The 13,543-nt window shown below is 40.1% G+C and overlaps 2 protein-coding genes across 2 annotated transcripts; both read left to right on the top strand.

The window, feature by feature from the left end:
* Positions 1-106: 106 nt before the first annotated feature.
* Positions 107-1,060, top strand: LOC107291813 (olfactory receptor 6C3-like). Its single transcript, XM_015820845.1, has one exon. It carries the CDS (start codon positions 107-109, stop codon positions 1,058-1,060), a length of 954 nt encoding a protein of 317 aa, XP_015676331.1.
* A 6,357-nt stretch (positions 1,061-7,417) lies between these two features.
* Positions 7,418-8,356, top strand: LOC107291812 (olfactory receptor 49-like). The gene has a single exon (XM_015820844.1). It carries the CDS (start codon positions 7,418-7,420, stop codon positions 8,354-8,356), a length of 939 nt encoding a protein of 312 aa, XP_015676330.1.
* Positions 8,357-13,543: the final 5,187 nt, after the last annotated feature.

Genomic DNA, 13,543 nt, shown 5'->3' with positions numbered 1-13,543 from the left:
GGGTGGGGTATGAAGGAGGTGGGGAGTTATATTGTAAAAATTTTAAAAATTTTCAATAAAAAAAAAAATTCTTTTTCATCAGTTTCCTGATCCTTCTACGGTAACCATGAAAAACAATGAAACAAGAATCAGTGAGTTCATATTGGTTGGTTTGACAGATGTTCGGAAACTCCAGCTCCTGTTCTTTGCCATCCTTTTCTTTTCCTACCTACTGACAATTACGGGAAATTTTATGATTATTCTCTTGGCTAATGTAGACCACAGGCTACACACCCCAATGTATTTCTTCCTCTGGAATTTCTCCATTATGGAAATTGGATTCACGACTGTTATTATCCCTCAAACCTTGTCACATTTGCTGATGGGCAATAAAAATATTTCCTATGTTGGTTGCATTGTACAATGTTTCCTGTATTTTTATCTGGGCACTACAGAGGTCTTCTTCTTTGTTGTCATGTCCTATGATCGATACCTGGCCATTTGTAACCCTTTGCGCTACCCATCCATCATGCACAAGAGTTTATGCACCTTGCTGGTTTTCTGTTGCTGGATTGGAAGCTTCCTCATTCACATTGGTCCATTTGTGGTCTTCCTACAGTTTCCAATGTGCAACTCAAACATCCTGGACCATTTCTTCTGTGACAGTGCACCATTGATGCATCTCCTGTGTGGGGACACCAGACTTCTTGAATTTTTTGTATCATTGATTGCCATTGTTTTATTGTTCGGAACTTTGTTCATTTCAGTGGTTTCCTATATCAACATAATCAAAACTATCTTGAACATCCCAACTGCTACAGGGAGAAAGAAGGCATTTTCCACCTGTGCTGCTCACTTCATGGTTGTGTCCATCGCCTACGGGAGCTCCCTCTTCCTTTATATCAGCCCAACCCAGACAAGCAAAATGGAGTTTGCCAAAAGACTGGCCATTCTCAACACAATTGTTTCTCCTTTGTTGACTCCTTTCATCTACAGCTTGAGAAACCAACAAGTTCGGGAAGCTTCGAAAGATTTATGGAAACAGATTGCAATCATTATTAAGGGTTCAAGGAAAACCTGAAAACACCATTCCTTGCAGAGTTGGTGTATCTGATCTCATGTTTGAAGGGCTGACAAATATACAATTATTTGATAGTTTGAAGGAACATTTCCTGTTGCCAAAGCCTTTTGATTGAACCTGCTAATTTCATGGAATAGTTGTTGACATTTTCAGGTACTGAAGGGTCTGCAAAATAGGGTCTTCATGTTAAATTACACAATCTAGGGGAAACCATACAAGTAGTTCTCAACTTATGGTCATAGTTGGGATTGGAACATCCATTGCTAAGTGAAGCAGCTGTTAAGTGAATCGCTGTCAGGCCCCCAAACCAAGAACAATCCATAGAGTTAGAGTCCTTTTTTTATTGTTCTTTACCTATAGGCAGAATCTTGCCAGACTAAAGCAACCAACCAAATAACTATAGATATACTCTAGGAACTGTTATGGAGAAGCCATTTTAATCCACTTGCTGCTGGCCAAACTTTTCAAACTCTGCTTCCTCTTTGCCCTCTTGAAATGAGTCCCTCCCTCCTGGGAATCCAAACTACTTTCTACCACAGTTGTGCCCAATTTACACAAAATGTTTCCTGTAGTCATTGTGTGAATCACCATGATTGATAAGTGTATCATATGGCTGATAAGCAAATCTGATGTTCCCAATTGACTTTGCTTGTTGAACGCTAGCTAGGAAAGTTAAAAATGGTGATGACATGACCCCAGGACACTGCATACATCAAAAATAAAGAGGGGCAATTAAGAACATCCTGTCAGATTGCATTACAGTCTGGTTTAGAAGCATTACTGCTTCAGACAGGAAGGCGGTGCAAAGAGTGGTGAGGATGGCAGAAAATATTATTGGCAGTTCACTCCCTTCTATCCAGGACATGACATATACTGTAATTGATGCTTGAGCAAGGCATGCAGTATCATCTGGGATGCTATACATCCTCTCCACAACCTGTTTCCCTTGATACCTTCTGGGAGGGGGCTTCAGGGTATCCGAAGAAGAACATCCAGATTCAGTCACAGTTTTGTACCATATAGCATCAACTTTGTGAACTCTCAAGTTACCTTTTTCCACTATGTATTCAAGATGGACAATGAATAATATTTATATGTATTTATATGTAAGGATGTAGGTATATACATATGTATTTTTATAGCATGTTTATAGGTGTGTTGTGTATGTGTACACTTTTGAGAGCAGGCAACAGAATTTCATTTTTAATATGTGCCAATGTGTCTACAATAAAAAAATGACAATAAAACTTATCTCTCGTCTCTCGTCTCTCGTCTCTCGTCTCTCGTCTCTCGTCTCTCGTCTCTCATCTCATCTCATCTCATCTCATCTTATCTTATCTTATCTTATCTTATCTTACTACATCCCAGTTGTGCAGCACCTGATCATGTGACCATGAGGATGATACAATGGTTATAAGTGTAAGGACCAGTTGTAAGTCACTTATTTTAGCATCACTGCACCAAAAGGTCACTAAACAAATGATTGTAAATCAAGGACTACCTATAATCAGTTTAAATAACTGTGAATATAGATGGTGGGACATCAGCTAACCTGGTTAAGCAGATATGAATCCAGTCATTGTGTATAAGTCTTTCCATCTAGCTAGACTGGTTTCCATGGAACCATTTTATGGATAGAATGTGCCCCTTTATATAAAGTGGATTTTTGAAGTTAGATCTCTCCAACATGAATCCAGTCCTCTATTACAGATTTCTCCAATGTTTCTGGCTTTGTGGACTGGTGGGGAAGGGGATGGTTCCACATGAGTGGCTGGCAAGTGCACATGCATGCATGGAACTCTGTTGGTGTCAGCAGCATGCATGCATGTCTGCCACTCATGCAAATGAAGTGTGTGTGCATTCTCTCACCCACTACTTGCACAAGTGAGGATGTGCACTTGTGCTCACTGGCCATTTTTGTGGCCAGGTTGCAATCCTTTCATGGCCCACTAGTGGGCTATGGCCCACAGGTTGGGGACCCCTGCTCTATTATACTATACTGTATCTTGGCTTTGTATCATTGTTTGGATATAAAATATTCTGTAAATAAAGAGAATATGATTGAATGAACAATGCTTAGTCACATCACATGGGGATTCAGACAACCTCTAATGAGTAGCTAATATCAACCAATAGTATAAATTGTTTGTTATAGATAGATACTAAGTAAATAAGGAGTCCCTGAGGATTTTACTCTGTTAGTCATTGCTGACTATAGGCGCGGTATTCATCTTCATTTCAAGACCATTGAGCTAGTGTCGTCCAAAGACATTTCCACAGTCATGTGGCCAGCATGATGTCACGAAGCACGGTTACCTTCCCACCAAAGTGGTACCTATTTATTTATTCACATTTGCATGTTTCTGAATAGCTAGGTTGGCAGGAGCTGGGATGAGGATGGGAGCTCACCCCATTGTGTGGTGCTTGGGTATAGAACCTGGGCTGTCTAGCTTTCCAACCAACAAGCCCAGCATCTTAACCGTTCAGCCACTGTATCACTCCTTATAGATAGAAGTTGCCCCAAGGGATAATCTAAATAAGCATAACTATATCTCTGAAATTGTTTGCTCTGGAATGACACATACATCTAACACACCAAAGTAAATAACTTTTAAGGTAAGCTTTGGAAGGTCAAAATTATCTGAGGTTCATTAGTGGTCCATCAAAATATTTTTTTTGATTTAGGTGAAAGGCATTTTTAATAAAAATAGGTCTATATTGTTTGAGATCAGGAAGAGCTATTCCCCAATCTTGAACTTACACTCAAGAAGGGATAGGTGGATTTTCTTAATATCTATGAGAAAATGTTCTCAAAAGCTTCTTTCTGGAGTCTACATCCTTTAACTGTTTGTGGTGGTGGAGAAGTAACTTGAAGGACTTTCAATTTTTCTGTAGCTAAGAACTTCAAACAGAATCCCTTAGGGACATCAGTATGGTATCTCTCAGCTGCTTAAAGCAAATTGTCTTTTTGAAGCTTCTCCTGGCTCTTTTCTGTAGGTCCTAAAGAAAGAAGCATTTCTTTGAAAGAGTTTCTATCTTCATATCACCACATGCTTACCATTTAGTCTTTGGACCTGAATCACAGCACAACCTAACATTTAATAGCAAAAGAGCCTTCAACTGAGGTTTGGTCAAGACATGGACACATGGATTCTCAGGTGCCTAGCTTATTCATTCCATACCAAGTTCATTTTTTAGTACTATTATTAATTCTTATAAGGACAAAGATTTGTTGCTTTTAGGGAGTTAATAAATTGAACTTTTTTTAAAAAAGAAAAGATAAATTTGTAATCTACGATTATTTATTTGATTTTTGTTTATCCCATCTTCGTTACTTTATAAGTAACTCAAAGCAAAGAGTTAGAGTCTTCTTTAAATGTATACAGTATTTTCTAAAAGATTTGAAATGTATCCATCTCCTTTCAGTGGTTTTGAAGATTTTGGAAGCTGAGGGAGAAATCACTCTGATTTGCATTTTCTTGGTGGATTTATTTAATTTAACATAGTGGGAAACATGTAGGAGAAGGAGTAGCAAAACCTGGGTGTGGTGTTAAAAGAGGGTTCAGCCTAGAATCCCTACATAGCCACAAGTGAGCTAACTCCAATCCTCCTTGATTTTGTTGACCCTTATCTATGTAACTCTAAGCAAGTTCTGACCATCAGTTGAGAAGATTTCTGTGCATAGGCTTTTTAACAATAAATCAGTTTATAAGGACCTTCATGTCAGGACCTGGTCTTTTGCTCCTGACAAAATTATATTTGAGCCTTTGCGTTCCTTTACAAAACCCTTTTCTGGATTTTGTAAAGCTGTGTTTTACAGCTTAGCAGGGACACTTAAAACTCTACAGCAATTTGGGGAAATTGCTACAGTTAGTTAGTTTTTTCAATGGTGAAAAAAGTAAGGTTCTACATTTAGGCAAGAAAAACCAAATGTACAGGTATAGTATAGGGGGTACCTTGCTCAATAGCAGTAACTGTGAGAGGGATCTCGGAGTCCTAGTGGACAATCACTTAAATATGAGCCAGCAGTGTGCTGCAGCTGCCAAAAAAGCCAACACAGTGCTGGGCTGCATTAACAGAGGGATAGAATCAAGATCACGTGAAGTATTAATACCACTTTACAATGCCTTAGTAAGGCCACACTTGGAATACTGCATCCAGTTTTGGTNATGGGTGGAAACTGATCAAGGAGAGAAGCAACCTAGAACTAAGGAGAAACTTCCTGACAGTTAGAACAATTAACCAGTGGAACAACCTGCCTCCAGAAGTGGTGAATGCTCCAACACTGGAAGTTTTTAAGAAGAGACTGGACAGCCGTTTGTCTGAAATGGTGTAGGGTTCCTGCCTGGGCAGGGGGTTGGACTCGATTACCTCCAAGGTCCCTTCCAACTTTATTATTATTATTATTATTATTAGGAAGCCTTGCATGCCTTCCAATAATTAAGCAAATGATTACAAATGGACCCCAAACCCTGATTTTAAAATTGTATAATAGGAGGAAGAATGAAAGGATTTTATGGAGCAGACAGACACTTAACTGTATTTTTTATAGTAGAGTACAGCCAACATCCAATGATAATCTGGTGGGGTTTTTTTTCCTGCCCATTTGTTTTATTGTCACCATAATCCAATATTTCAGATGTAGATCTGACTTGGAGGTCTGATCTGTCAATCTTCCATATGCAAGAAGATAATTTATTGAAACACTAGGCTAAGTACTGCTATATTTTATCTTTTTTTTTTAAAAAAAAGTCACATTTATATCTGTAAAAGGACAGGGAGAAACTTTTGGGGGACTTAATTTAGAAAAAGGACACACATGAGTATATAAGTATATACAAATGTAGGACTGAGAAAGATTCCCCCCCCAAAACCTTCACAACACTAAAAAGCAGCCACAGAATGAGGAAAGAAAAAACCACAAACATGAATTAATGTTCATCATTTTCTCTGAAGAAACATGTTAGGCTGAAGAGGGATTGCATGGTCATCTGCATTCAAAAACAATAATAAATAACTACACTCATGAACCAATAGTTGGGCAGAAGACAGTCAATTAACAGGGTTATGATAATCTTCCTGTACAGGGTCAGTGTTAGAAGAATAAATAAATTTGGGGCAATCTAAGCTGGAATTACATAAGAATGACACTGGACGTACTGTTTGAAGAGGAAGATGCTTATTCAAGAACATAAAAGACATCATTCAAAGGTAGACTACAGTTTCAAATCTTGAGGTTGGTATTTATAAGGAAAATAGCTCTTTGTGTTTTGAAGTGTTTATCTTTGGCAAATTCCTTCAGCCTGTCAACTTTGGGGTGTCCTCCTTGAGTGTGTTCCTAAAAGCCATACATACTAAAGGATTTATCTTGTTAGCTATTCTTTGAAATGAATACCATTTCCGCCTGACAATGGACTATCAGACTGAAAGATAAGCAATCTTTGCTGGATTGTGTTTATCTCTGTCCTTTCAGCTATTGACAGATGATATTGTTGATTTAAGGAGTTCACGGGGAGTGCATGAATAAACTGATTTCTAAATTGATTTTCTTCCCACCTCAGCTTTCCAAAAGGCCTAAATATCCTGAATCAATTATCATACCAGTGATGAATAGAATAGAATAGAATAGAATAGAATAGAAGAGAAGAGAAGAGAAGAGAAGAGAAGAGAAGAGAAGAGAAGAGAAGAGAAGAGAAGAGAAGAGAAGAGAAGAGTTGGAAGGGACCTTCTAGGTCATCTAATCCAACGCCCTGTTCAGGCAGGAAACTCTATACCATTCCAGACAAATGGTTGTCCAGTCTCTTCTTTAAAACTTCCAGTGTTGGACCATTCACAACTTCTGGAGGCAGGTTGTTCCACTGATTAATTGTTCTCACTGTCAGGGAATGTCTCCTTAGTTCTAGGTTGCTTCTCTCCATGATTAGTTTCCATCCATTGCTTCTTGTCCTGCCTTCTAGTGCTTTGGAGAATAGCTCGACTCCCTCTTCTTTGTGGCAACTCCTTAGATATTGGAACAGTGCTGTCATGTCAACCCTAGTCCTTCTTTTCATTAAACTAGACATACCCAATTCCATCAACCGTTCTTTATATGTTTTAGCCTCCAGTCCCCTAATCATCTTTGTTGCTGTTCTCTGTACTCTTGCTAGAGTCTCAACATCTTTTTTACATCGTGGTGACCAAAACTGGATGCAGTATTCCAAGTGTGGCCTTACCAAGGCATTGTAAATTGGTATCAACACTTCACGTGATCTTGTTAACACTTCACTTGATCTTGCCTAGTTTCAGATTCTTAACCAATGAAAGCTCACCTAATTCACCAAGGGTTTATGTCCACAGATTGCTCACAACTAAGATAAGATGGTGAACCAAACCAAGAGTGAAGAGATCTTACTGATAGGATTTACTGAAAGTCACCAGCCTGAGATGCTTCTATTTACCCTTATCTTGGTCATGTACCTGATGGCCATAGCTGGAAACATTCTGATTGTTATTATCACCCTTGTGGATGTCCACCTCAGGACCCCAATGTATTATTTCCTCAGGAATTATGCCATCTTGGAAATTGGATACACTTCAGCTGTCATTCCCAAAGCTTTGATCAATTTGGCGTTGGGGAAGAAAACCATATCTTATGTGGGATGCATAAGCCAATTGTTTTTTTATTTCTTTTTGGGCACTACTGATTTTTTCCTTCTGACAGTTATGTCTTTTGACCGTTATGTGGCCATCTGCAATCCTTTAAGATATGCCACCGTCATGAACCAATGTATCTGCACTTGGATGGTGCTGATTTCTTGGGTTGCAGGATTCATCTTGATTTTTGGTCAAACCGTATCTTTTGCACAATTCCCCATCTGTGGCTCAAACATCATTGACCATTTTTTTTGTGACAGTAAACCACTGCTGAAACTTCTCTGTGGGGATACACGTCTCCTGAAGCTGGTTGGCTTCATCCTTTCTGTTTTTTCACTTCTAGGGACTTTAGCCATCACTACAATATCCTACACAGTCATCATTTCCACCATCCTTCACATTCCAACTGCTGCAGGAAGAAAGAAGGCCTTCTCCACCTGTGCCTCCCACATCATTGTGGTCTCTATTACGTATGGTAGTTGCATCTCTATGTATCTCATACCAGAGGAAAGTGAAGGGAAAAATTTCAACAATGCGGTGGCCATTCTCAACAATGTGGTTTGTCCTCTCATGACCCCATTTGTCTACACTCTGAGGAACAAGCAGGTCAAAGATGCTTTGAAAGACACCTTGGGCTGCAAGAGGACAACTGGCAAAATATGAGGAACGTCAACATACTTGAAAGAGGAAAGAAGAAGAAAAATAAAATAAATGTGAACAGAGTGAAAAATAGATCCATGATCTCTGTTGAACCTGTGATTTACTAATTGATTGATTGATCAGATGCCTATGTAATTCTTTTGGAGTGGTGAAATAATTTATATTGGAAGTTTTGGTACTTGTTCATTGGAAAAAGTTTCTTAATGCACCCTTACAATAAAATAGACTCTTTTAGTGGAGTTTCCTGTCTGGTCTACCTCACAAGGTTGAAATCCATCTTGCAAACCTGAAATTACACCAGTTCACTCCCCCTATCCCCAACTTTCTCTTTACAGGTTAAGAAATTAGAAGAGTCTCTTCTGAGCCTCTTGGCCCACCCACATATCTACTGGGATAAATTTTACCTGATTGTTCTCTTGACCATGCCCTGTCTCCCAGGGTGTTTCCCATTTACTATTACACTATTTTCCAAGGCACCTGAAGGCAGGACAAGAAGCAAAGGATGGAAACTAATCAAGGAGAGAAGCAACCTAGAAGTAAGGAGAAACTTCCTGACAGTTAGAACAATTAACCAGTGGAACAACCTGCCTCTAGAAGTGGTGAATGATCCAACACTGGAAGTTTTTAAGAAGAGACTGGACAGCCATTTGTCTGAAATGGTACAGGGTTTCCTGCCTGAGCAGGGGGTTGGACTCGATGACCTCCAAGGTCCCTTCCAACTTTATTATTATTATTATTATTATTATTATTATTATTATTATTATTATTATTATTATTATTATTATTATTATTATTATTATTATTATTATTATTATTACTTAGATAAACTTGAAAGGGGAAGGCATAATTAGAATTAATATTATTTTCCTAAAGGAAGCACTCAACACATAAATATCTATGGAGGTTCTTAGTCATTCAGGTCATAATTGTCCCAAAGGTGCATTTCTAGGAGGCAACTGGACTTTTTTTTCTTTGAAGACGTTTTGCTTCTTATCCAAGAGGCTCCTTCAGCTGAAGAAGCTTCTTGTGTGAGAAGGGAAACGTCTTCAAGGAAAAAACAGAAAGTCCAGTTGCCTCCTGGAAAAAGCACCTTTGGGACTACATGAACAGTTTTAGAATAACCAGTAGGGGGCGACAAAGACCAGGCTGAACAAGAGTCTACCCAAATGTCAGAAAACATATTTTAAAATAGAGATTTTTCTAGCACATGTAGTGACCAAGATGATGGTGAAGCAGTTTATTCAACAGAGAAGCAGGCCATTGCCTTCTCATGTGGCTTCCTTTTACCTTGCAGACTTTGGAGGTCCACATGTAACAACCGCAGAAGCTGGAAGATACTGCTATACATGAATTGCGCATGCAGAGAAGCTTTTACCACCCTGTACTTCACATTTAGAAGCAAGCCCCCTCTTCTCACTGCTAAAACAGGCTGGAAAGGACCCTTCACCTGAAGCACCCCTTAGAACCTCTTCATTGGCCTCTTTGTTGGCCTAATAAGTGTAACTCCAGCTGCAACTTTGAAAAAAGAGAGCAAAAAGGATCACTTGTATGGAGGCTGCAGGTGGAAAGGGAAGGGTGAACTGGCCTCATCTCAGATGTTGCAATCCCAGCGCAAACGTGTCCACATGCAAGCTAATCCAATCCCACCCCTGGATTTATTGTGCACTGTGTTACTGTGTGCTAATACAGGGCTTTTCAACCAGTGGTACGGGTGCCACCTGTGGTACATTGGCACCTGGCAGGTGGTACGCGACCATTCTAGAAAAATGGTACCGGGGGAGGGGAATGGGCTGAACCGGTGGCAGCACCGCACAAGCCTGAGCGAGAGATGGCTGGAGCTGCAGGGCTGTCAGGGCTCAGCGAAAGCACCAGGATCAGCGCCAGGCTCCAGCTGGAGCTCAGTGCTGATCCTGGTGCTTCTGCTGAGCCCAGAAGAAGCGCTGATCAGCTGGAATGTTGCAGCATCTCCAGGGTCTTGTGATTTACATTCAGATGCTTGGCAACTGATTCATATTTATGACGGTCACACTGTCCCAGGGTCATGTGAAGTGACCAAAACCTGCTGCAACCACCCAGCAGGCGGGGGAAATAAAAACCAAACACCCCCCACCCACCCCCTGCTGCCAATCCTCAACAGAAATGCTCATAGCAATGAAAACCTCGGACAGGAGGAAGAGCGCTGCCGGGTGGGCAGGCAGGTGTCTTGCTCGGCTGTGGCTTGGGGGGGGGATTTTTTTCAGTGCCATTGTAACTTCAAACAGTCACTAAGCGAACTGTTGTAAGTTGAGGACTACCTGTACTTTATCACTTTTTTTCTTTTTTTCTTTTTTTTTGGTCATCAAGTTTATGACACCTTGCTAGACGACTGGTGGTACTCGGATGTTGCCATATCCTAAAAGTGGTACAGTGGGTGAAAAGGTTGAAAAGCCCTGTGCTAATATTATTATTATTATTACTTTAATTTATACCCCGCCCTTCTCCCGAAGGACTCAGGGCAGCTTACAGGCAAATAAAAAACGAAACTATACAATAAATATCTAAAGACAATTAAAATATATATTAAATTAGCCTGTTATTTTTAGAAAAGTTATAAAATCCCTATTAAAATCCCTATACAATGGGGGGGGGATCCGGTTAGGGCGAACTACCTTTTCGGTACAGAACTCCCGTGCCGCCTTCCTCCCCTCTAGGCCTTATCAGGCCTAGAGACCCCCTTCAAGTAAGGTGTCCCACCCCCGAGGGTGTCTCTTCCGGGAGGGGGACCCCCAGCGGTCGGCTGTGACAAACCGGCTGCCGTGGGACTCCTCCGGGTGAGACAATAATATACACAGGTGGTCCTCGACTTATAACAGTTTATTTAGATACTGTTTCAAAATATGATGGCACCAGAACGAGATGAGATGAGATGAGATGAGATGAGATGAGATGAGATGAGATGAGATGAGATGAGATGAGATGAGATGAGATGAGATGAGATGAGATGAGATGGGATGGGACAGATCTGGAAAGGACCTTGGAGGTCTTCTAGTCCAGCCCCCTGCTCCAGCAGGATAAGATAAGATAAGATGGGATAAGATTTTTTGCCATTTTTTTACTATGAGCACACTGAGCTACATTAAAAATGTAATTCTGTTGCCTGCTCTCAAAAGAAAGTATATATATATCTACCTATAACATACAAACTGTTTCACTGCTTAATTGTCTTCACTGTTAGAAAGTTTCTCCTTAATTCCAGATTTCTTCTCTCCTTGATTAGTTTCCATCCATTGTTTTTTGCCTTGCCCTCTGGTACTTTGGAGACTAGGTTGACCCTCTCTTCTTTGTGGCAGTCCCTCAAATACTGGAATACTGCTATCATGTCCCTCCCGCCCTAGTCCTTCTTTTCTCTAGACTAGCCAAACACAAATACTGCAACCATTCTTCATATGTTTTTGTCTCATCTTACTTGTTTTTCTTTGCACGTTTTCCAAAGTCTGAACATCTATTTGGTAATGTGGTGATCAAAACTGTATGCAGTATTCCAGGTGTAGCCTTACTAAGGATTTATAAATCAGTACTAATACTTCATGTGATTTTGATTTTATGCTTCTGTTTATACAACCAATGATTGTGGCTGCTGCCGCACATTGCTGCCTCATATTTAAGTAATTGTCCACTAGGACTCAAAGGCACCTCTCATAGTTACTGTTTTTGAGCCACATTTTGCCTAATCTGTACTTTTACCTTTGGTTTTTTCTGCCTATGTGTATAAGTATACTATGTTCACAGCATTTCACTGGTCTACTAATTTAATCAGTTTCTCAAAGAATGAACAAAGATTGGTTTGGCATGATCTGTTTTAGCTATTTAATTAAATTTTAAAATTAAAAGTAAAATTTATTTAATTTTGCTCTATGATTCTATTCTATTATTCTATTCTATTCTATTCTATTCTATTCTATTCTATTCTATTCTATTCTATTCTATTCTATTCTATTCTCTCTTTATCATTTCTCTCCCTCTATCCTCCATCTCTTTCTCTCCTATCTATCTATCTATCTATCTATCTATCCATCCATCCATCCATCCATCCATCCATCCATCCATCCATCCATCCAGGGCTTTTTTTCTCGCTCTTTTCCACCGCCTTGAGTTTGGACCGGTGCGGGAGTAGTTTGGGATCCTGGCGGGGAAATCTCTTGTCCTTACGTTCATTTTAAACCCTCCCCGATAAAGGCCACACCCTCCCCGATAAAGGCCACGCCGGCCGGGCCTTTTTCCACGGCCTTGCGCCAAGGCGGCGCAAGGCGCTGAAAAAAAGCCCTGCATCCATCCATCCATCCATCCATCCATCCATCCATCCATCTGCTTGTCTGTCATCTCTACTGCTCTATTATCTATCTGCCTATGTATTTTATCTGTCTCCCACTAGATGGCAGCATCCACACATGTCTGCTCCAGCTTGGAAGGTAAGATAGGCCCAGTCTCTTTAGCCTCTGGTAGGAAAGCTACAAAGAAACTAGTTCAGGGGTCTTCAAACCTGGCCCTTTTATGACTTGTGGACTTCAACTCCCAGAATTCCTCAGCCAGGCATGCTGGCTGAGGAATTCTGGGAGTTGAAGTCCACAAGTCATAAAAGGGCCAGGTTTGAAGACCCCTGAACTAGATTGAGGAGGTGGAAAACATTTCTGAATCAGGGGAAAAAAAACACAACTTTTTTTCCAGATTATTATTAGGAAATCTGCTCAGGCAGATCAATGATTTTCTTGTGAGATATTTCCAAATAAAATACTTTTCATTCTAGGGTGTTTTGCTCTGATTTCTTCCAAGTCATGCTATGTACAAAATGTACAACATTTACAAAATCTTTGGCCAGCCTGAGAAAATCAGAATAAGAAGACTTACACCAGTGATTTGGTTTTCCTCTAACAGTTCATTTTCCATGAAGAGAGAGAGAGAGAGAGAGAGAGAGAGAGAGAGAGAGAGAGAGAGAGATTATTACATTTCATAATGAGGTGTCTGTGTATCTGTGTGTGTCTCTGTGTGTGTGTGAAATGAAGACTGTGCCCCTGAAACCTATGGCACCAACATAACACTAATTACATTTGTGAAGAGTTATCCAGAGAATATTCATATTTCCATTTGACTTTGAAAATCAAGAACCTATTTTCTCCCGTTTGAGCCTGTCAGCTGTAGCAGTTAAAATGGCGG

Source organism: Protobothrops mucrosquamatus, unplaced genomic scaffold (assembly GCF_001527695.2).
Source record: "Protobothrops mucrosquamatus isolate PMUCROS unplaced genomic scaffold, P.Mucros_1.0 scaffold1188, whole genome shotgun sequence".
NCBI lineage: Eukaryota > Metazoa > Chordata > Lepidosauria > Squamata > Viperidae > Protobothrops > Protobothrops mucrosquamatus.
The sequence above is the reverse complement of the archived record's forward strand: the minus strand, read 5'-3'. Positions and strand labels throughout refer to the sequence as shown.